We start from the raw sequence: 22,768 nt of genomic DNA, 5'->3' as shown, positions 1-22,768 counted from the left end.
TCTCTCTTCTATTCTTCAATCCCTCCCTCCCTCCCTCCTCTCTCTTTCTCTTTCTCTCTCTATATAATCCATTTCTCTCTCCTTCCCTCTCCCCTCTATCCTTCCATCCCTCCCTCCATATATCTATCTCTCTTTCTCTCCTCCTCTGTCTTCATCTCTCCTTCCCTCTCTTCTATCCTTCAATCCTTCAATCCCTCCCTCTATACATAGCCCTCTCCTCTCCCTCCCTCCCTCCCTCCCTTTGTCCATGCAGCGGGCGCCGGCTTGGAGGGCGGCGCGGGGAGGCGAGGCGAGCGAGGCGAGGCCGGGGCGGCTCCTCCTCCTCCTCCTCCTCCGAAGGGCCGGCCGAGCGGGGCGAAGATGGCGGCTCCCAGCGGCGACCCCTTCGCCTTCTGCCTGGAGGCGCCCCCCGGCCAAGCCCGCCGCGCCCTCGAGCTGCGCCTGACCGGCAGCGCCAAGGTGAGCCCGCAGCCCCGCCGCCATCTGCAACCGGGCGCCCGCAGCAGCCGCAGCAGCCGGGCTGGGGGCTCCCGGGTGGGGGGGGAGGGGGCTGCCTGGCTGCACTTCTTCCTATGGGGAGGGGGAGGGAGGGGGGAGAGACTGGCCGAGTGGGGACCCCCCTCCCTCTCCCTGCCTGGGTTGCGGCTGGGGGGGGGGGTTCTGGCCACGTGCGCCCGCCCCGGTTTGTCCGAACCGGCTGGAGGCAGAAGCTCAGCACTAGTATTGGCTAGTTCTGCTGGGGCTGGGCGGGAGGGGAGGGGAGGGGGGAATCTTTTTTGGGGGGTGGGGGGATTTGGGGTGAGAGATCTAATTGCTACTGGATCCGTTGAGATCCTTGGTTGAATGATCTCCATGGGGGGAGGGGGGTTCCGCTCACAAAGGAGTTTCCTGAGCTGGGTCTCCCTTCTGTCCATCCATCCATCAGTTCCTTATTTCTGGCAAGAGCCAGCTCGCAAACAAGGACAGATCAATCAGAATGGAGGTGGAAGGGACCTGGGGGGTCTTCTAGTTCAACCCCCTGCTCGTGCAAGAGACCCTTTTTTTAAAAATTTGATTTATATGCCGCCCTTCTATATTTATATAAAGTCAGCTTATTGCCCCCACAATCTGGGGCCTCAATTTACCTACCTTAGAAAGGATGGAAGGCTGAGTCAACCTTGAGCCTGGTGAGCCTATCTTCTATCATCTATCTATCTATCTATCTATCTATCATCTCTTTTTTTAAAAAATTTGATTTATATGCTGTCCTTCTCCGGAGACTCAGGGAGGCTTACAATGCGTTAAGCAATAGCCTTCATACTTTTGTATATTTTATACAAAGTCAGCTTATTGCCCCCACAAACTGGGTCCTCATTTCACCTACCTTAGAAAGGATGGAAGGCTGAGTCAACCTTGAGCCTTGGCGAGATTCGAACCTATCAATCAATCAATCAATCAATTAATCAATCAATCAAATTGAGCTGGAAGGGACCTGGGAGATCTTCTAGTCCAATCCCCTGTTCATGCAGGACACCCTAGATCAGTGACGGCTAAACTTTTTGCCATCGTGTGCCAGGAAGGAGGTTCGCGAGCGTACCCACACCCATAATTCTATACGCCCCGCCCTGCGCATTCATGCATGCATGACCCCCCTCCCCACACCCCGCTCCTGGCACACAATGGCCCAGTAGGCCCGTTTTTCTTTCTCCAGATCCTCTCTATGCATCTGGGGAGGGCAAAAACAGCCTTCCCCACCCCCTCGGAGGCCCGAAACGGCCCGTTTCCCAACTTCCGGTTGACAGGAAGTGACATTTTTTGTTGTCCCCAGCCTCCAGAGACTCCTAGAGAGTCTGAGCTGGCGTGCCAGGTGACATGGCTCCGTGTGCCACCTGTGGCATGCGTGCTATGGGTTCACCATCACGGCCCTAGATCATTTCAATCAATCAATCAATCAATCAATCAATCAATCAATCTAGAGCTGGAAGGGACCTTGGAGGTCTTCTAGTCCAACCCCATTCATGCAGGAGACTCCTAGACTATTTCAATCAATCAGAATAGAGTTGGAAGGGACTTTGGAGGTCTTCTAGTCCAGCCTCCTAGTCATGCAGGAGACCCTCTCCCAGTGGTCTTCCGGGTGCGCTTCAAGGTGTTGGTGACCACCTTTAAAGCGCTCCATGGCTTAGGGCCGGGGTACTTACGAGACCACCTTCTGCCACCAATAGCCTCCCACTGGCCAGTACGCTCGCACAGAGTGGGCCTCCTCAGGGTGCCGTCCGCCAGACAATGTCGGCTGGCGACCCCCAGGGGGAGAGCCTTCTCTGTGGCGGCGCCCACCCTCTGGAACAACCTTCCCCCAGAGTTACGTATAATAACAGACCTCCGGATTTTTCGTCGGGCCCTGAAAACCTATTTATTTCAACAAGCTGGGCTGGCCTGAGTTAAATTTTAAATTGATTTTAAATTGGGTTATCTTAATTTCGGCCAAAACATTTAATTATTTTAATATTGTTCTTAAATTTTGTATGCTTTGTTTTTATCTTGGCTGTGCACCGCCCTGAGTCCTATTTGGAGAAGGGCGGTATAGAAATTTAATAAATAATAATAATAATAATAATAATTGCAGACAAATGGCTGTCCAATCTCTTCTTCAAAACCTCCAATGATGGAGCAACCACAACTTCTAGTGGCAAACTGTTCCACTGGTTAATTGTTCTCACCGTCAGGAAATTTCTCCTTCATTCTAGGTTGTTTCTCTCCTTGATTCGTTTCCATCCGTTGTTTCTTCTCCTGCCTTCAGGGGCTTTGGAGTATAAATTGACCCCCTCTTCTTTATGGCAGCCCCTCAAATATTGGAAGGCTGCTATCATGTTCCCCCCTAAATCCTTCTTTTCTCTAGACCGGACTGTGATACACAGGAAATACCTGTCACCCGGAAAATAATTGACAGAGAGTTGAGCTAAGACAAGAAAAAAGTTTATTTCTTTGCAAAGGTCCCTCTCAAATTGAGAGAGCAAATTACACGTCTTTCTTACCATCTTTTATACAATTTCAGGTTACATCGTACAGGATACAAGCCAGGATACAAGCATGTCCCTTGAGTACAATTTCAGACTTTATATAACAAGTTAAACACATGTTTTCCTCTTTTGGAAAGTCCCCATAATTCCAGTATATAAAAATACCCCACTTAAAAATATTGCTTATACGTGTAATATGTAATATCGGCATATGCGTACGTCCCCTTTTTAATGAGGGCAAGATGCTTGAGGGCAAGATGACCTGAAAGCATATTTCCTGCCAGATAAACACATTCTCAAGAACACAGGAATTACACAGTTCCTTTCTCATGTTCTTAAATGTCAGCTAATTATATAATCAGGTTATACAGAGTAAAATAAAGCCTTGACATGATTTCAAAATGGCATAATTTAGGCTATACGTTTTTACAGGAATAATCCCAATTCTTTATTTCTCACAGGACAAAACCCCAAATCCTGCAACCGTTCTTTGTATGTTTTTGTCTCCAGGCTTTTAATCATCTTAATTGCTCTTCTCTGAACTTTCTTCTAACCTGAACACTACGAAGAAAATAAAATCCATATGCATTGCTTTCTACGTATGGCTATAGCCCACATTTGATAAATATTCAAGTAAAAGGGCCTAGAAACTCTGCTAATCATCTAAAAATTGAAACTACCGTACAGGTAGTCCTTGATTTACAACCCTTCATTTTGGGAACGTTCAAAGTTACAACGGCACTGAAAAAAAAAAGCAACTTATGACCGTTTTTCACATTTACGGCCATTGCAGCATCCCGCTAAGCCAGGTGGTCAAAATTCAGACGGTTGCACGACCGACTCGTAATTATGACGGTTGCAGCATCCCTGGGGGTCACGTGATTCCCTTTGGCGACCTCCTGACTAGCAAAAGTCCATGGGGAAGCCGGATTCACTCGCTTAACGACCGTGTCACTCTCTTAACAGCTGCGGTATATAAATTCGAAATAAAATAAATAAAAAAGTGATTCACTTCATTGTGGCAGGAAATGTCATAAAATGGGGTGAAACTCAATTAACAAAAATTTCACTGAGCAACGGAAATTTGGGACTCCGTTGTGGTCGTCACTTTGAGGATTGCCTGTACAGTAAAATCCTCCTGGTTTGGGTTAAAACTTTGTCCCTAATCCTGGTTAAATGGAGGATATCTGCTTCATCTAGGTTTAAATGCTTTTTGTGGCAGAATTTAGAAATTCCCAAGGAAATAAGATCAGAGAAAAGGATTTGAATGGAAAAGAAATGCCCGGAACATTCTGGAATCCCAGTGGAAGCTGCAGTATAATTTTTTTAAAAAAAGCAGGGCCATAAATTAAGAAACAAACTGCAGGTTTCTTATCCATTTTAAGGCAGGTAGACTTCGATTCCCAGAATTTGGAGACCTGAAGGCTACCCATTTGAAAGCATGATGACTAGAGAATTCTGGGAGTTGAAGTCCACACATCTTAAAGCATCCACCTCTGGTAACATGGCACCCAAATAGGTAACATGCTGACTGGGGAATGCTGGGAGTTGGAGTCTCCCCCATCTTAAAGACTCTGGCTGGGGGAATGCTGGGAGTTGATATTCATATATCTTGAAGCAGTCTGACTGGGGAATGCTGGGAATTGGAGTCCTCCTATCTTAAAGACTCTGGCTGGGGGATTCTGGGAGTTGATAGTCATATCTTAAAGCAGTCTGGCTGGGGAATGTTGGGAGTGTCAGCACTTCAAGCTGCATTTACTCTAGTGCTGACATAAGAAGGAGAGGCGGAGGCGTCTGGAAAGGGACGTTTGACTTTTCACCTACTTATTTTCCCTGGAGATAATATCCCCTAGGAGATGGGATGGGAGGGGGGAAATTCCTTTGAGCTGGAGCAGTAGATTAGGGGTAGAGTGACTTGGAAGATGGCCAATGAGTGCAGGGGAGTGGGGAACGGAAAGGGAGGGTTTTGGGTCTGGAAGTCAGTGTTGGCTGCGATGGAGTCGGAATAGAATGTCGTGCTTAATAAATAGGAGTTTTTCTTCAAAGGCTTTGTTTGAAATGCAGTTTACTTGAGACAACCTCGAAACCTGACAGGGAGTTGATATTCATATATCTTGAAGCAGTCTGACTGGGGAATGCTGGGAATTGGAGTCCTCTCATCTTAAAAGATTGCCTGGGGAATGCTGGGAGCTTTATATCTTAAAGCTCGCTGCCAGGGGGATTCTGGGAGTTGAAGCCCACCCATCTTCCAGATTCCTTGGGGGAAGGGTGGTCAGCTGGGGGTCTTCCTTGAGATAACGTCCCCCAGACAACTAGCTAAGAACTGATTTCTCCAGCGCATCCTTCCTGCAAAGGACCGGCGCTGAACATTTCCTGAATTTTTGTTCCTTTTCTCCAATTCAAGGGAAAAGGACTTTTTGCCACACGAAACATCAGGAAAGGGGACACGATTTTCGTGGAAAAGCCCGTGGTATCGGCTCAGTTTCTTTGGAATGCTTTGTACAAATACAGAGGTAAGCTGACAAGGGGCGACCTGTCCCTGCAGGCACGGTGCGTGTAGCGTGTTCCCAGTCATGTGAGCCGTGGTCTGGACACGCAGCCACTGGCCCACGTTTGCGACCCTTGTGCTGTTGGCGTTTCTGACCGTGGGGCTCTCTTGAGCTTCGTGGTGTGAAGTTTCCGAAAGATGCCCTAATTAATTCATGAGCCATGAGCCGAACTTCAAAGGAAATATAGTCATTTATTAGGAGCAACATTCCGGCAATACTGGGATGCAGTTAGGACTGATCCTACGTAGATTTACGTTCCCCTATGACCCTGTCTCTCCCCTCCTCCCTGGCCATGTCATAAATCACGTTCTCCAATTAACCACTTTGGCTGGCTGTGAAACCTAACACCCTCCTTCTGATTGCGGTAAGAAAGTATCTATGGAATGTAGCTTCAGTTAGGGAAATCAATCAGCTCTATCAGTTCTCCCTCCCTCCTGCTCATGGCAACTTGAAAGCTTTGCAAGTTGACACGTGGTTTTCTTGCAGGTGTTTCATGACCCAGCTAGGGAACATCATCAGTGCTAGAAGGGAGTGGGGTTCAGGGAGAGAGGAGGGGGAGGAGTAGAAAGAGGGGGAGGAAGACTGTGGGGTTCTTGGTGCTCTCTAAGCTTGGGTGGTTTTCTTGGAGACGTTTCATGACCCAACTAGATAACATCATCAGTGCTAGAAGAGGGTGGAATTTGTAGAGAGCAGGAAGAGAACTCGAGTCTTTGGATGGTTTTCTTGCAGATGTTATATCACCCAACTAGTCAACATCATTAGTTATAGAAGGGAGTGCGCTGTGCAGAGAGGAGGAGGAGGAAGATTGTGGGGTCCTTGGTGAGCTCTGGACTTGGTGGTTTTCTTGGAGACGTTTCATGATCCAACTAGGGAACATCATCAGTGCTAGAAGGTAGTGGGGTTTGTGGAATGGAGGAGGAGGAGGAGGAAGAGGACTGTGGGGGTCCTTGATGCTCTCTGAGCTTGATTGTTGGATGTTGGGTGATGAGATGAAGACATCTCATCACCCAACTAGGTAAAATCATCAGTGCAAGAAGGCAGTGGGGTTGGAGGAGGAGGAGGAAGGGAAGGGTGGAAGAGGAGGAGGAGGAGGAGGAGGAAGGGAAGAGTGGAAGAGAAGGAGGAGGAGGAGGAAGGGAAGGGTGGAAGAGAAGGAGGAGGAGGAGGAAGGGAAGGGTGGAAGAGGAGGAGGAGGAGGATGAAAGGGAGGAAGGGAAGAGTGGAAGAGAAGGAGGAGGAGGAGGAGGAAGGGAAGGGTGGAAGAGGAGGAGGAGGAGGAAGGGAAGAGTGGAAGAGAAGGAGGAGGAGGAGGAGGAAGGGAAGGGTGGAAGAGGAGGAGGAGGAGGAAGGGAAGAGTGGAAGAGAAGGAGGAGGAGGAGGATGAAAGGGAGGAAGGGAAGGGTGGAAGAGAAGGAGGAGGAGGAGGATGAAAGGGAGGAAGGGAAGAGTGGAAGAGAAGGAGGAGGAGGAGGAAGGGAAGGATCACCCCAACGATGCCCTTGAAGTGATGTCCCGGTGCCTGGAGGCCGTACGGATCTGGATGGGGAGGAACAGGCTCAGGCTCAACCCATCCAAGACTGAGTGGCTGTGGTTTCCGACGTCCCGATATAGTCAGTTGACGCCATCACTGACTATTGGGGGGCGAGTCATTGGCCCCCACGGAGAGGGTTCGCAACTTGGGCGTCCTCCTGGATTCACGGCTGTCTTTAGAAGAGCACTTGACGGCCGTGACCGGGAGGATTTTTCATCAGGTTCGCCTGATTCACCAGTTGTGTCCCTTTCTGGATTGGGACTCTTTACGCACGGTCACTCATGCCCTTGTCACCTCCCGCCTGGACTATTGCAACGCTCTCTACATGGGGCTCCCCTTGAGGAGCACCCGGAGGCTCCAACTGGCGCAGAGTGCGGCCGCGCGGGTGGTAATGGGAGCGACTTGGCGTTCCCATGTAACACCCCTCCTGCGCGAGCTGCACTGGCTCCCGGTGGTCTTCCGGGTGCGCTTCAAGGTTTTGGTTACCACCTTTAAAGCGCTCCATGGCTTAGGACCTGGTTATCTACGGGACTGCCTGCTCCCACCAATAGCCTCCCACCGGCCGGTACGCTCCCATAGAGAGGGGCTCCTCCGGGTGCCGTCAGCCAAACAATGCCGACTGGCGGCCCCCAGGGGGAGAGCCTTCTCTGTGGGGGCACCTACTATCTGGAACGAGCTCCCCCCAGAGATACGGAGGATCCCGGATCTGCGCACCTTCCGCCGCGCCTTAAAGACCTTACTATTTCACCAGGCCGGCCTGGCCTAATTTTCCCCCTCTTTTATAAAAGATTTTTAAAATTTTAAATATCTTTTAGTATTTATATATTCAATTTTAAATTGGTTTTAAAAGTTTGGGGTTTTAAATTTGTCGGGGCCAAAATTATTTAATTTGATTTTATTCTATTTTTTAAATTTTGTATTGTATGTGTTTTTATTGTCTGGCTGTGCACCGCCCTGAGTCCTTCGGGAGTAGGGCGGTATAGAAATCTAATAAATAAATAAATAAATAAATAAATAAATAAATAAATAAATAAATAAATAAATAAATAAGGGTGGAAGAGAAGGAGGAGGAGGAGGATGAAAGGGAGGAAGGGAAGAGTGGAAGAGAAGGAGGAGGAGGAGGAGGAAGGGAAGGGTGGAAGAGAAGGAGGAGGAGGAGGATGAAAGGGAAGAAGGGAAGAGTGGAAGAGAAGGAGGACGAGGAAAGGGAAGAAGGGAAGAGTGGAAGAGAAGGAGGAGGAGGAGGAAGGGAAGGGTGGAAGAGAAGGAGGAGGAGGAGGAAGGGAAGGGTGGAAGGGAAGGAGGAGGACTGTGGGGTCCTTGGTGCTCTCTGAGCTTGGTGGTTTTCTTGCAGACGTCTCATGACCCAACGAGGTAACACCATCAGTGCAAGAAGACGGCGGGGTTTATATTTTAGTGGCTTGCCCTGTCAGTGTGGGTGGGGGTGGGTTTTTTTTCTTGTTGGTTCCTTCCTTGATCGGGATATTTGTTTGGTCCACTCACGACAATTCTAACAAATCGGGGGGGGGGGTGTGTGCAATGTCCCCGCTTCCCTTTCAGCCTGTGACCACTGCTTACGAGCCCTGGAAATGGCCGAGGAAAACGCTCAGAGGCTGCTGGGAAGATTTCAGCTCCTTCCTCACCCGGAGAAATGCAGCATTCGAAAAGACCTCCACCAGTGCTGCCCCAACTGCCAGGTAAACCAACGTCGGCTGTTCGTGTCTGTAGGTGTGTTTGCGTGTTGTTGATAAAATGAAAACAGCTCGTTGAGCGTCCTTTGCGACACCAAAGTCTTATCACCAAGCTCAGAGAGCACCAAGGACCCCCACAGTCTTCCTCCTCCTCCTCCTCCTCCTCCTTTTCTTCTTCCTTTTCTTCCTCTTCCTCCTCTTTCTCCTTTTCTTCCTCCTCCTCTTCCTCCTCTTCCTCCTCTTTCTCCTTTTCGTCCTCTTCCTCTTCTTCCTCCTCCTTTTCTTCCTCCTCTTCCTCCTTCTCTTCCTCCTCTTCCTCCTTTTCTTCCTCCTCCTCTTCCTCTTCCTTCTCTTCCTCCTCTTCTTTCTCCTTCTCTTCCTCCTTCTCCTCTTCCTCCTTTTCTTCCTCTTCCTCTTCCTCCTCTTTCTCCTTTTCATCCTCTTCCTCCTCTTCTTCCTTTTCTTCCTCCTCCTCTTCCTCTTCCTCCTCCTTCTCTTCCTCCTCTTCCTCCTCTTTCTCCTCTTCCTCCTTTTCTTCCTCTTCCTCTTCCTCCTCTTTCTCCATTTCGTCCTCTTCTTCCTCCTCCTCCTCTTCCTCCTTTTCTTCCTCTTCCTCTTCCTCCTCTTCTTCCTTTTCTTCCTCCTCCTCTTCCTCCTCCTTCTCTTCCTCCTCCTCCTCCTCCTCCTCCTCCTCCTCCTCCTCCTCCTCCTCACAAACCCCCCTCCTTTCTAGCACCGATGAGGTTCCCTAGTTGGCCCATGAAACATCTGCAAGAAAACCACCAAGCCCATAGGGCACGAAGGACCCCACAGTCCTCCTCCTTCTCCTCTCTACCCTGTTTCCCCCCAAAATAAGACATTATCCCCTGATAATAAGCCCAATGGGGCTTTTGAGCGCATGGCAATAAGGCCAAGTGCTTATTTCAGGGTTCAAAAAAATATTATTTACAGGGAAACACGGTACTTCCTTCTAGCACTGATGACGTTACCTAGTTGGGTCATGAAAGGTCTCCAAGAAAACAAGCTCAGAGAGCACCAAGGACCCCCACAGTTCAACCTAGATCTCCAAATCTTCCGTTTTGCAGGTAGCTCTCCACTTAACAACCGTTCGCTTAGTGACCGTGCTGAAAAAAGTCACTTACGACCCTTTTTTTTTAAACTGAAGACCGTTGCAGCCTCCCTTTGGTCATGCCACCAAAATTCAGACGCTGGGCAACTGGCTCACTTAACTGTCTGGCTGAGCCACAGAAATTCTGGGCTCCGTTGCGGTCGTAAGTCGAGGACTGCCCTCCTTGGTCGCGTGACTTTTCTTTGCGTGGCTGTCTCTTGCTTCACAGGTGACCTACTGCAGCTCCGAGTGCCGTCAGGCTGCCTGGAATCAATACCATCAGGTTCTCTGCCTGGGACCCTCCAAACAGGACCCCGATCATCCGCTCAACAAACTGCAGGAAGCTTGGAGGCAAGATTTTTTTTTTTGTGGGTGGGTGGGTTCGTAGTTCAAGAGGAGCAGCGGCACAATTCTTTCAAAATGGTTTTCGTGGCAAATAGGATGGGATGGAAGAGGAGAGAATAGAAAATAGAAGAGAAGAGAAGAGAGTCAGAAACGAATAGAAAATATGGAATGGAATACAATACAATACAATAGAATACAATGGAAAATATGGAACAGAAAAGAGTAGAATAGAATATAAAATATGGAATGGAATAGAATAGAATAGAGTCAGAAACGAATAGAAAATATGGAATGGAATGGAATACAATTTAGAATGGAATGGAATGGAATAGAATAGAATTAGAATGAATAGAGTAGAGTAGAGTAGAGTAGAGTAGAGTAGAGTAGAGTAGAGTAGAGTAGAGTAGAGTAGAATAGAAAGAAAAAAGAAAAGAAAAGAAAAGAAAAGAAAAAATATGGAATAGAATAGAACAGAACAGAAAATATGGGATAGGATAGGATAGGATAGGATAGGATAGGATAGGATAGGATAGGATAGGATAGGATAGGATAAAAAATATGGAATGGAATGGAATGGAATTAATAGAATAGAATAAGAATAGAATAGAATAGAATAGAATAGAATAGAATAGAATAGAATAGAATAGAATAGAGTCAGGAATGAATAGAAAATATGGAATGGAATGGAATTAATAGAATAGAATAGAATAGAATAGAATAGAATAGAATAGAATAGAATAGAACAGAACAGAACAGAACAGAACAGAACAGAACAGAACAGAACAGAGTTAGGAACGAATAGAAAATATGGAATGGAATGGAATGGAATACAATTAGAATAGAACAGAACAGAGCAGAACAGAAAATATGGAATGGGATAGGATAGGATAGGATAGGATAGGAAATATGGAATGGAATTGAATTGAATAGAATAATAAAATATAGAGAAGAGAAGAGAGAAGAGAATATAGAAAATAGTATAAAATACAGTAGAGAATAGAATGGAATAGAACAGAATAGAATAGAAGCATGGCATGGCAGAGAAGAGAAGAGAATACAGAATATTATAGAATAAAGAAGAGAATGGAATGGAATGGAATGGAGCAGAACAGAATTCTTTCTTAGCCAAGTGTGATTGGACACACAAGGAATTGGCCTCCATTGCAGAAGCGTCCATACATAATCATAAAATACAATATATATATTATCCGAGCATCTTGCAAGGGGCTGGCTGGTCACCATTCTGCATTGCCTCTTGCAGAGCCAATCTGTGGGGCATCCCTTTCTTTCTCTCTCTCTCTCTCTCCAAGGGATTGGCTTAAAATGTCCACTTTGTCTGTGGAATTTTCTGGAATTTCCTTTTTCCACCCCACCCCACCCTCTTCTGTCTAGGAACATCCACTATCCCCCGGAGACTTCGAGCATTATGTTGATGGCCAGGATGGTGGCAACCGTCAAGCAGGTACGTATGGGCCGTGGCCACCAGCAAGGAGGGTTGGTTCCATAGGCTAAGAATCCTGGGCATACAGCTAGTCCTCGACTTAACAACCGCAATTGAGGCCAAAATTCCTGTCGCTAAGTGAGGCGGTTGTTAAGTCCATTTCACCCCGCTTTACCACCTTTCTGGCCACCGTTGTTAAGTGAATCACTTGCAGTTGTTAAGTTAGTCACGCAGTTGTTAAGCGAATCTGGCCTCCCTGTCGACTTTCGCTGGTCAAATGGTCGCAAAAAAGGGATCGCGTGACCTCAGGACTCTGCGACCGTCATAAATAGGAGTCAGTTGAGCCTGCAGGCGGGAGCCTGCCTGTCACGGTCATAACTTGTGACGGTTCTAAATCGGTTTGCCCATTTTATGAGCTTTTTTTTTTTTTTGCAGCAGCAGCAGTCGTTAAAGCGAACGCCCGGTTGTAAAATGAATGCTGCGGTCGTTAAGTGAGCTCATTTTCTTGCAGGCGAAAGACAAAGAGCGGTGGATCAAACTTTTTTCTCAGTTCTGCAATAAAACCGCCAACGAGGAAGAAGAGATCATTCACAAGTTGCTGGGAGACAAATTTAAGGTCGGGACAACAATGGAATCAGACAGTTTATTCAAAAGACGGAACTTAGATGGCCATGGTGTGCTATCTCGACCTTCCTCTTCCTCTTCCTCCTCCTTCTCCTCCTCCTCTTTCTCTCCTTCTCCTCTTCTTTTTTCTTCTCCTATCTCCTCCCTTCTCCCTTCTTCTTTTTTCCTTCCTCCTCCTCCTCCTCCTTCTCCTTCTCCTCCTTCCTCTTCTTCTTCCTTCTCCTCCTCCTCCTCTTTCTCTCCTTCTCCTCTTCTTTTTTCTTCTCCTATCTCCTCCCTTCTCCCTTCTTCTTTTTTCCTTCCTCCTTAAGAGGTTGCAGAAAAAAATATTTTTAAAAGCCTCTGACGATCAGGCAACTCAGCTGGGATCGCCAGAGGCTTTTAAAGGCATTTTTTTGCCTACAACCTCTTCGGCTGAAAAGGTTGCAGAAAAAAATGCTTTTAGAAGCCTCTGACGATCCCAGCTGAGCCGTGCGATCATCAGACGCTTTTATTTTTTTTTTACTTTTAAAAGCATTTTTTCTACAACCTTAAGAGGTTGCAGAAAAAAAATGCTTTTAAAAACCTCTGACGATCCCAGCTGAGCCACGTGATCATCAGGCCTTTTTTTTTTAACTTTTAAAAGCTTTTTTTCTACAACCTTAAGAGGTTGCAGAAAAAAATGCTTTTAAAAACCTCTGACGATCCCAGCTGAGCCACGTGATCATCAGGCCTTTTTTTTTTAACTTTTAAAAGCTTTTTTTCTACAACCTTAAGAGGTTGCAGAAAAAAAATGCTTTGAAAAGCCTCTGCCGATCAGGCAACTCAGCTGGGATTGTCAGAGGCTTTTCAAAGCATTTTTTTTTACCACCTCTTCGGCCGAAGAGGTTGTAGAAAAAATACTTTTAAAAGTTAAAAAAAAAAAGCCTCTGATGAGGTGGGCGGGGTAAGCGAGCGTCGACCGGGCTGGGGACCGGTTCGGGGGCGTGGCCAGCCAATGTTATTACCGGTTCTCTGAACTACTACAAATTTTTACTACCGGTTCTTGCGAACCGGTGCGAACCGGGAGCAACCCACCACTGATCTGAACCCATAATGCCAAAAAAAGCGTATCTGGGTTAGTTTCACTAACCAGGTTTCGTGTGGTGCAGACTCAAGTCGGTAAGACTGCGTTTTCTTCTTCTCCTTCTCCCTGCAGGGCCAGCTCGAAGTCCTGCGGATGCTTTTCACGGAGGCCCTTTACGATGACCATCTCAGCAAGGTAAGCCTCACACCTGTCCGGCTTGGTTGGGGGGGGGGTGTAATGTGACTGGGTGGGCGTGGCCAATTTTTTTTTTTTTTTACTTTTAAAACCATTTTTTCTACAACCTCTTTGACGAAGAGGTTGTTAAAAAAATGCTTTCAAAAGGCTCTGACGATCCCAGCTGAGTTGCCTGATCGGCAGAGGCTTTTTTTCTTTTAAATGCCTCTGACGATCCCAGCTGAGTTGCCTGATCGGCAGAGGCTTTTTTTCTTTTAAATGCCTCTGACGATCCCAGCTGAGTTGCCTGATCGGCAGAGGCTTTTTTTCTTTTAAATGCCTCTGACGATCCCAGCTGAGTTGCCTGATCATCAGAGGCTTTTTTTCTTTTAAATGCCTCTGACGATCCCAGCTGAGTTGCCTGATCGGCAGAGGCTTTTTTTCTTTTAAATGCCTCTGACGATCCCAGCTGAGTTGCCTGATCGGCAGAGGCTTTTTTTCTTTTAAATGCCTCTGACGATCCCAGCTGAGTTGCCTGATCATCAGAGGCTTTTTTTCTTTTAAATGCCTCTGACGATCCCAGCTGAGTTGCCTGATCGGCAGAGGCTTTTTTTCTTTTAAATGCCTCTGACGATCCCAGCTGAGTTGCCTGATCGGCAGAGGCTTTTTTTCTTTTAAATGCCTCTGACGATCCCAGCTGAGTTGCCTGATCATCAGAGGTTTTTTTTCTTTTAAATGCCTCTGATGATCCAAGCTGAGTTGCCTGATCTGCAGAGGCTTTTTTTCTTTTAAATGCCTCTGACCATCCCAGCTGAGTTGCCTGATCGGCAGAGGCTTTTTTCCTTTTAAATGCCTCTGACGATCCCAGCTGAGTTGCCTGATCGGCAGAGGCTTTTTTTCTTTTAAATGCCTCTGACGATCAGGCAACGATCAGGCAACTCAGAAAAAAGCCTCTGATGATTGCGCAGCTCAGCTGGGCATGGGGGGTGGTGGCAGGGATTTTTGCTACTGGTTCTCCAAACCACCCGTCTCTATCGCTACCGGATCGGGCGATCCGGTCTGAACCGGGAGCATTTCACCCCTGCCCCAATGTGTCCAATTCTCTTTTTATCCCTTACAGTGGTTTTCTCCCGAAGGCTTCCGGTCTTTGTTTGCCCTGGTGGGGACCAACGGACAAGGCATAGGGACGAGGTAAGTCAAGTATATAAATTTAATAGCTACAGGCAGTCCTCGACCTGCGACCATTCATTTAGTGACCGTTCAAAGTTACGACGGCAGTGAAAAAAGTGACTTAATGGCCGTTTTTCACACTTACGACCGTTGCAGCATCCTCGGTGGTCCCATGATCAAAATTTGGACACGTGGTAACCGACTCATACTTAACGACGGTCGCAGTGTTCCGGGGTCACGTAATCCCTTCGGCGACCTTCTGACGAGCATGGGGAAGCCTGATTCGCTTAATAACCGTGTCGGTCACTCAACACCTGCAGCGATTCGCTTAACGGCCGTGGCAAGAAAGGTCGCCAAGTCGGGCAACACTCACGTAGCAAATGTCTCGCTTAGCCACATAAATTTGGGGCTCCATTGTGGTCGTACGTCGAGGACTACCTATTCTGTATTCTTTATAGTGGTTGTTGCAGTCCTTAATGTCAACTTGCAAAGCTTTCAAGTTGCCATGAGCAGGAGGGAGGGAGAACTGAAGTGACTTCCATACATTCTTCCTGACCGCAATCAGAAGGAGGGTGTTAGGTTTCACAGCCAGCCAAAGTGGTTAATTGGAGAAGGTGATTTATGACATGGCCAGGGAGGAGGGGAGAGACAGGGTCATAGGGGAACGTAAATCTAGGTGGGATTAGTCCTAACTGCATCCCAGTATTGCCGGAAAGTTGCTCCTAATAAATGACTATATTTCTTTTGAAGTTTGGATCATGGCTCATGAATTAATTAGGGCATCTTTCTGAAACTTGACACTTAACTTTGTGTGTTATAGATTGTGTGTGTGTTTTTTTCTCCTGGGGTTTTCTGGGGCTTTGGGTCTGCTTAGGATGTTTCGAAGAGCTTCAGTTGGTTTGTGTGCTACACCGATGGCTTGTGGTTGTGATTGTGGTATCCGTTGGCCACATTATTATTAATTCAGAATATGAGATTTTTTTTTAAAAAAACAGCAAACCTCATAAAAAGTGAAAGAGACCATGAACAAGTAAAAAGCAGATTTATTATAAATATATATATAAAGCAATATATATGTATTAAGCTTTTGCAAAAGAGTTCTCCCATGAAAGAGAGAGGACGTCTGATCACTTCGATTACATGCTTTAAATACAGTTTTAGATATTCAGCAACACAGATGTTGTTATATATAACATTTTGGCTTTCTCATATGTTCTACCCTGGAGTTTTCCTCCAAAAATACCCTCTAAAATGTATTCTTAATTGTTTGTTGTTGTTCTTATTAATCGGACACTTAGCCTCTTTCTCCTTTTTTCAATGGAGCTTGGGTCAGCCTGACCCAACTTAGAATGGACCAAAACATCCGTTTCCTCAAAACAGGCGTCACAGTTCCTGTATCCTACGCGGAATAATGTGATTCACTCATGTCCTATTCAGATTAATGTCGGAGGACCGAACACAGGTTATATAAAGGTCCTACACCATTCACCTGAGTTGGATGTACATACCCTCAAATGAAAGCTGACAGTCTGCAGTTAAAGCACATGGTGTTTGTTTCATTCCAACTCCATTGTGGTGGTGTATAGAGCCAAAGATGTTAGAATTGTGTCGATGTCCCAATATTTCTGGACCTGACTATATAAATCAGGTTATATCAAGGTTAAATATGGAGTTACTTGGGTTATGATTTTTACAGGAATAATTCATTTGTCTCTCACAGAAGGATTAATTCTTCTTCAGATTGTGGGGCTGGCGGAGGGGAATAGTTGTAGCCCCAAAGAAATTGAGGGCAGGTTGAGACTCGTAATCCCACTTGTGGTGGGCTTTGCTTCTCTCCCCCCGCCCCCGCCCCCCAGTTCTCTGAGCCAGTGGGTCCGTGCCTGCGACGCTCTCGAGCTCCCCACTCAAGAACGGGAACAGCTGGACGCTTTCATTGATCAGCTGTACAAGGACATCGAGAAAGGTGGGTCAGATGTGGGAGATGTCCAGCCCCTTGAAGATCCTTGCCTTGCCCGGGGGGGAGGGGGGGAGGGGGGCTGGTTAGGGACAGTGGGAAGGCTTGATGGGTCTTTGGGGGGCAGGGGGCTTCCACTATGGGAAATTGGGGAGAAACTGCCAGACGTTGGGGTGGGAAGATGAGGTAGGATACCCAACTCATGAAGGTCTGGAAGGGCTAGGGAAGACCATGTGGGTCAGAGGTTGAAGGACTGATTAGAAGATCTCAAAGAGAGGTCTGAACCTTCCTTCCATCCCTCCCTCTGTCCCTCCCATCTCTCTCTTTCTCTCCTTCCTACCTTCCCTTCCTCCATCCCTCCATCCTTCCCATCTATCGCCTCCCTCCCTCCCCTCCTTCCCTTCCTCCATCTCTCCATCCTTCCCATCTATTCCTTCCTTCCTTCCTCCCTCCCTCCCTCCCTCCCTTCCATTTTTCCATCCATCCATTCTTCTCATCTAACTCCTCCCTTCTTCCTCCCTCCTTCCTTCCTTCCTCCATCCATCCATCCCTCTTTTTCTCCTAACCTCCATCCCTCCCATTTATCTCTTGTTCTTCCTTCTCCTTCCTTCTTTCCTTCCTTCCTTCCTTCCTTCCTTCCTCCCTCTCTCCCTCCCTCCTGTTCCTCCATCTCTCCATCCTTCCCATCTATTCCTTCCTTCCATTTCTCCATCCATCCATTCTTCTCATCTAACTCCTCCCTTCTTCCTTCCTTCCTTCCTTCCATCCCTCTTTTTCTCCTATCCTTCATCCCTCCCATCTATCTCTTGTTCTTCCTTCCTTCCTTTCTTCCTTCCTTCCTTCCTTCCTCTCCCTCCCTCCTGCTCCTCCATCTCTCCATCCTTCCCATCTATTCCTTCCTTCCATTTCTCCATCCATCCGTTCTTCTCATCTAACTCCTCCTTCCTTCCTTCCATCCCTCTTTTTCTCCTAACCTCCATCCCTCCCATCTATCTCTTGTTCTTCCTTCTCCTTCCTTCCTTCCTTCCTTCCTTCCTTCCTCTCCCTCCCTCCTGTTCCTCCATCTCTCCATCCTTCCCATCTATTCCTTCCTTCCATTTCTCCATCCATCCGTTCTTCTCATCTAACTCCTTCCTTCCTTCCTTCCATCCCTTTTTTCTCCTAACCTCCATCCCTCCCATCTATCTCTTGTTCTTCTTCTCCTTCCTTCCTTCCTTCCTTCCTTCCTTCTTTTTCTCCTATCCTCCATCCCTCCCATCTATCTCTTGTTCTTCCTTCCTTCCTTCCTTCCTTCCTTCCTTCCTTCCTTCCTTCCTTCCTTCCTTCCTTCCTTTCTTCCTTCCTTCCTTCCTCTCTCCCTCCCTCCTGTTCCTCCATCTCTCCATCCTTCCCCATCTATTCCTTCCTTCCATTTCTCCATCCATCCATTCTTCTCATCTAACTCCTCCCTTCTTCTTCCTTCCTTCTTTCCTTCTTCCATCCCTCTCTTTTTCTCCTATCTTCCATCCCTCCCATCTATCTCCTCTTGTTCTCCTTCCTTCCTTCCTTTCTTCTTTCCCTCTCTTTTTGTCCTTCCCTCAATGACTGTGGAGAGACGTGGGGGACAAGCTGTCCGAATTTTGGAACTGGGCTTTTAAGTACTCTTTGGGGGGAAATCTGTCATAACTTGGAATGGTCGCTATATGATCAGTCATAGATCAAGGACTCTCTATAAGTTCTCGATCTCCTCTCCAGGGTCTCTCGGTCCCAGGGTGGGTTTTTTGAGCCTCGCGATTCCCACACACCTTTCGACCCCCATTCAGCCTCACAATTGCGTCCGCCTTCTCTTACCGTCTCTCTCGGTCTCTTTGCCTTTAGAGACAGGGGACTTCCTGAACTGCGAAGGCTCCGGCCTCTACGTGCTCCAGAGTTGCTGTGAGTACCGAGAAGCGAATCTCTTGGCTCCGGGTTCTCCGCTTTGCTGCCCCCTTTCCCCCGCCTGCCCGGAACCGGTTCCCTGATCCGGACGACGATGGCTTTCTCTGCTCCTTCTTGCAGGCAACCACAGCTGTCTTCCCAACGCCGAGGCCTCCTTCCCGGATAACAATTTTGTCCTGCATTTGACGGCAGTGGATGATATCCACCAGGGAGAGGTGAGAGATGCCGACAGAGCAGGGGAAGAATTCCCTGTTAGCCGCTCGTTCCCTTCCCTTCCCTCCCCGTTTTCTCCGGCTGTCTTGCCTGTTGCAAATGAGCATAATTTTCTTGCTTTGGGGCCTTTGCCTTCAGTCTGGGCAATTGTGTTTTCGTCCACGCAGGAGATCTGCATCAGCTACCTAGACTGTTGCCAGAGAGAACGGAGCCGACACAGCCGGTGCAAAATCCTACAGTGAGTAGTGGGGGTCTGTCGGTCGGTCGGTCTCTATCTCTATCATTTATCTATCTGCCTATGTCTGTCTGTCTCTCTCCCCCCCTCTCTCTCTCTCTCTGCCTATCTACCAGTATCATGTACCTATCTCCCTCCCTCCCTATCCATCCATCCATCCATCCATCATCTATCTACCTAACTTCTGTCTATCTATCTACTATCTATATCATCTATCTATCTATCTATCTATCTATCTATCTATCTATCTATCTATCTATCTATCTATCATCTACCTACCTACCTACCTACCTACCTATATCATCTATCTATCTATCTATCTATCTATCTATCTATCTATCTATCTATCTATCCATCCATCTATCCATCTGTCTGTCTATTTATCTGTCTGTCTGTCTGTCTGTCTGTCTATTTATCTTTCTATCTGTCTGTCTGTCTGTCTGTCTATCTATCTGTCTATCTATCTTCTATCTATCTATCTATCTATCTATCTATCTATCTATCTATCTATCTATCTATCTTTCTACCTACCTACCTACCTACCTACCTACCTATCTTCTATCTATATCATCTACCTACCTACCTACCTATCTTCTATCTTCTATCTATCTATATCTTTCTATCTATATCATCTATCTATCTTCTATCTATCTACCTATCTTCTCTCTATATCATCTATCTACCTACCTACCCATCTATATTATCTGTCTATCTATCTATCTATCTATCTATCTTTCTATCTATCTATCTATCTATCTATCTATCTATCTATCTATCTATCTATATCTTTCTATCTATATCATCTATCTTCTATCTACCTACCTACCTATCTTCTATCTATATCATCTACTTACGTACCTACCTATCTATATTATCTATCTACCTACCTATCTACCTACCTACCTACCTACCTACCTACCTACCTATCTTCTATCTATATCATCTACCTACCTACCTACCTTCTATCTTCTATCTATCTATATCTTTCTATCTATATCATCTATCTATCATCTATCTGTCTGTCTGTCTGTCTGTCTATCTATCTATCTATCTATCTATCTATCTATCTATCTATCTATCTTCTATCTATCTATATCTTTCTATCTGTATCATCTATCTTCTATCTATCTATCTGCTTGTCCATCCCTCCATCTGTCCCACCTACACACACACACACATCCCTCATAATACTTCCTCCTCTTATTTCCCCCACAACAACAATCCTGTGAGGTGGGTTGGGGTGAAATAGAGTGACTAGCTTTCCGTAGGGGCTTGTCGAGCGTGGAAATCAGGAATCCCAGGCAGTTCAAACAGGGATAAAGATTTATTGGAAGCTTTTGCTCCCTACAAGCATCTGAACGACTAATGGTCCAAAGCCAATTGGCGGCAGTTGAGAGTCAGCAGAATTCAGGGTGGCCTGGACTGAGATCTCTTGTGGGACTCGAGGCTCATAACGCCTTTGACCCCTCCCTCCGGCTCCGCCTGGCCCTCTCTACAGGGTTAGTGTTCTACAGGCTATCCTCAACATACAACCAGAAGGGGAGCCCGCGCATCACGGGTAGTCCTCGACTTACAACCACAATTCAGCCTGACATTTCTCGTTAAGTGAGACCTTTGTTAAGTGAGTTTGGCTCCATTTTACGCCCTTTCTTGCCACCGTTGTTAAGTGAATCGCTGCAGTCATTAAATTAGTCACACAGTCATTAAGTGAATCTGGCTTCTCCCTTGACTTCACGTGTCAAACAGTCGCCAAAGGGGATCGTGTGACCTCGGGACACCGCTTAATTTTAATTCGAATTTGTTTTTAAAAATAGGGGTGTTTTTAATTAGTATGGGCCAAATTTATTTAATATGTTTTTTAAATTGTTTTTTTTTTTAAATTTTATATTGTATCTGTTTTATCTATGGCTGTTCACCGCCCTGAGTCCTTCGGGAGTAGGGTGGTATATAAATCTAAATAAACTAAACTAAACTAAACTAAACTGCAACCGTCATAAATATGAATCAGTTGCCCAGCATCTGAATTTTGATCCGTTGACCCTGGAGATGCTACAGCGGTCGTAAGGGTGAATAACGGCCCTAGGTTACTTTTTTTTCAGTGCTGTTGTAACTTCGGTCACTAAATGAACCGCTGTAAATCGAGGACTACCTGTACAGTTCCTGTGTCCCAAATAAGTTGTATTTTTAATATCTCGGCGGTGGGAACGTTGCCAGCGAAGTGACCAGTCGTAAGTCGAGGCCTACCGTCAGTTCCCAGCAAATCTTCAATCTCGTGAAAGTTCTCCCATCTCTCTCTCTCTCTCTCTCTCTCCTCCGCCCGTTTCCCCCCCCTTCCCAAAAATCCCTAGGGAAAACTACTTATTCATCTGCTCCTGCCCCAAGTGCCTGGCTCAAGCCGAAGATCCTGACGTAACCTCGGAGGAGGAAGAGGAGGAAGAAGCCGAAGGGGAGGCAGACGGAGCCGAGCTGGAAGACGAGATGACCGACGTTTGATCTGGGCTCCGGGATGGGGAGGGGTGAAGGGGGGGGGGACACACCTCTAGAGCCCTGGGCTGTGGTGGGAACAGCATCCTGGTCAGATGGTGGCTTAGGAGGATGTGGGTTGGGGGGGGAGATATATGGTGGCCAGAGAGGGACCCAAAGCAACCTCTGTATTCATTCTCATGACACAGTGCCCAGCAAGGAATGAATGGGCATGGGTGCCCCCTGCCCCCCCCCCAACCTGGTGGGCAACAAACCAGTATTCACCTTCTGGCGCCCTAACCAGGTTTGCATCTAGCCGGTGAGACAGTATTTGCCTTAAGGACATGAGAATCCAATCCCAGCTCCGATCCGCAGCTCTTGGCCCTTCCCAGGGAAGAGAAGCAGGAAGAGAAACCTGGTTTTGTGTCCAGCTGGTCCTCGACTTATGACAACCATTGACCACCATTTTGTGTCCAGCTGGTCTTCGACTTACGACCACCATTGACCCCCCTCCTTAATTTCTGTCTTTCAGCGAGACATTTGCCAAGTAGAGTTCGGGCCCGTTTGGGTGGCCCTTCTTGCCTTGCTCCGTCGTTAAGTGAATCACTTACGTTGATAAGTCAGTCTCCCAGGGGTTGTTAAGCGAATCCGGCTTCCCCCTTGTCAGAAGGTCACAAAACGGGACCGCAACGGGACGTAGCAATGGGTCATTACCGCAAAACACGGTCTTAAGTCAATTTTCAGGGCCACGGTCATTCAAGTCACTAAACGAAGTGGTCGTAAGTCGAAGAGGACCTATATCTCTCCTCTCTCTGCTCCACCTGTGGTCTCCAGCTATGCAAAACCACCTCGGCCTGAAAATATCGGGGGTGCATTTCAAGATGACAGCTGGGCTGGGTGTTTTGGGGGAGACCCACAGGCCTGGCCCCAAAATCCCACAGGGCACACACGCCCCACTCCCCCAAGCAGGCTGGGTTGACTCCAGGCATTGGTTCTAGACCAACAACCTCCAAAATCCAGAATCCGAACCCAGTACCTGAGTTTGCTTAGCCTGCTGTGACGTGTTCGACGTCCCTCCATTTCCCGATAGTCCATTTCAGACGTCTGACCGTCATAAATCCTTGTTTTAGTCTTGTCTGCTGTCCTGACCCGGGATTGAGAGAATGATGGTTTGCTGTTGGAAGGCCCTTTTCGTCCGTTCACGCTCCTTCCGACGAATTTTGTAATTCTATGCAAATCTCTCCGCCTCCTTCAATACACAAAAGATTTGCTTCGGTCTGGCTTGGTTTCCTTTTGCGTCTCCTGACCGGAT

General features: G+C 47.1%; 1 protein-coding gene across 1 annotated transcript; it reads left to right on the top strand.

Annotated features, from left to right (window-relative positions):
• Nucleotides 1–345: 345 nt before the first annotated feature.
• Nucleotides 346–21,492, top strand: SMYD5 (SMYD family member 5). Its single transcript, XM_070948445.1, has 13 exons — nucleotides 346–459; nucleotides 5,401–5,509; nucleotides 8,637–8,773; nucleotides 10,105–10,226; nucleotides 11,613–11,682; nucleotides 12,173–12,277; nucleotides 13,463–13,525; nucleotides 14,625–14,695; nucleotides 16,531–16,637; nucleotides 18,486–18,542; nucleotides 18,666–18,760; nucleotides 18,926–18,996; nucleotides 21,342–21,492. The coding sequence occupies exons 1-13, from the start codon at nucleotides 361–363 to the stop codon at nucleotides 21,484–21,486; spliced, it is 1,251 nt and encodes a 416-aa protein (XP_070804546.1). The 5' UTR covers nucleotides 346–360; the 3' UTR covers nucleotides 21,487–21,492.
• The last annotated feature ends 1,276 nt before the right edge of the window (nucleotides 21,493–22,768 follow it).

This window comes from Pituophis catenifer, unplaced genomic scaffold (genome assembly GCF_029215685.1).
Source record: "Pituophis catenifer annectens isolate HBS135680 unplaced genomic scaffold, rPitCat1.0.hap2 SCAF_8, whole genome shotgun sequence".
Lineage (NCBI taxonomy): Eukaryota > Metazoa > Chordata > Lepidosauria > Squamata > Colubridae > Pituophis > Pituophis catenifer.
Note: the sequence above shows the minus strand (reverse complement) of the source record. Positions and strands in the feature narration are given on the sequence as shown.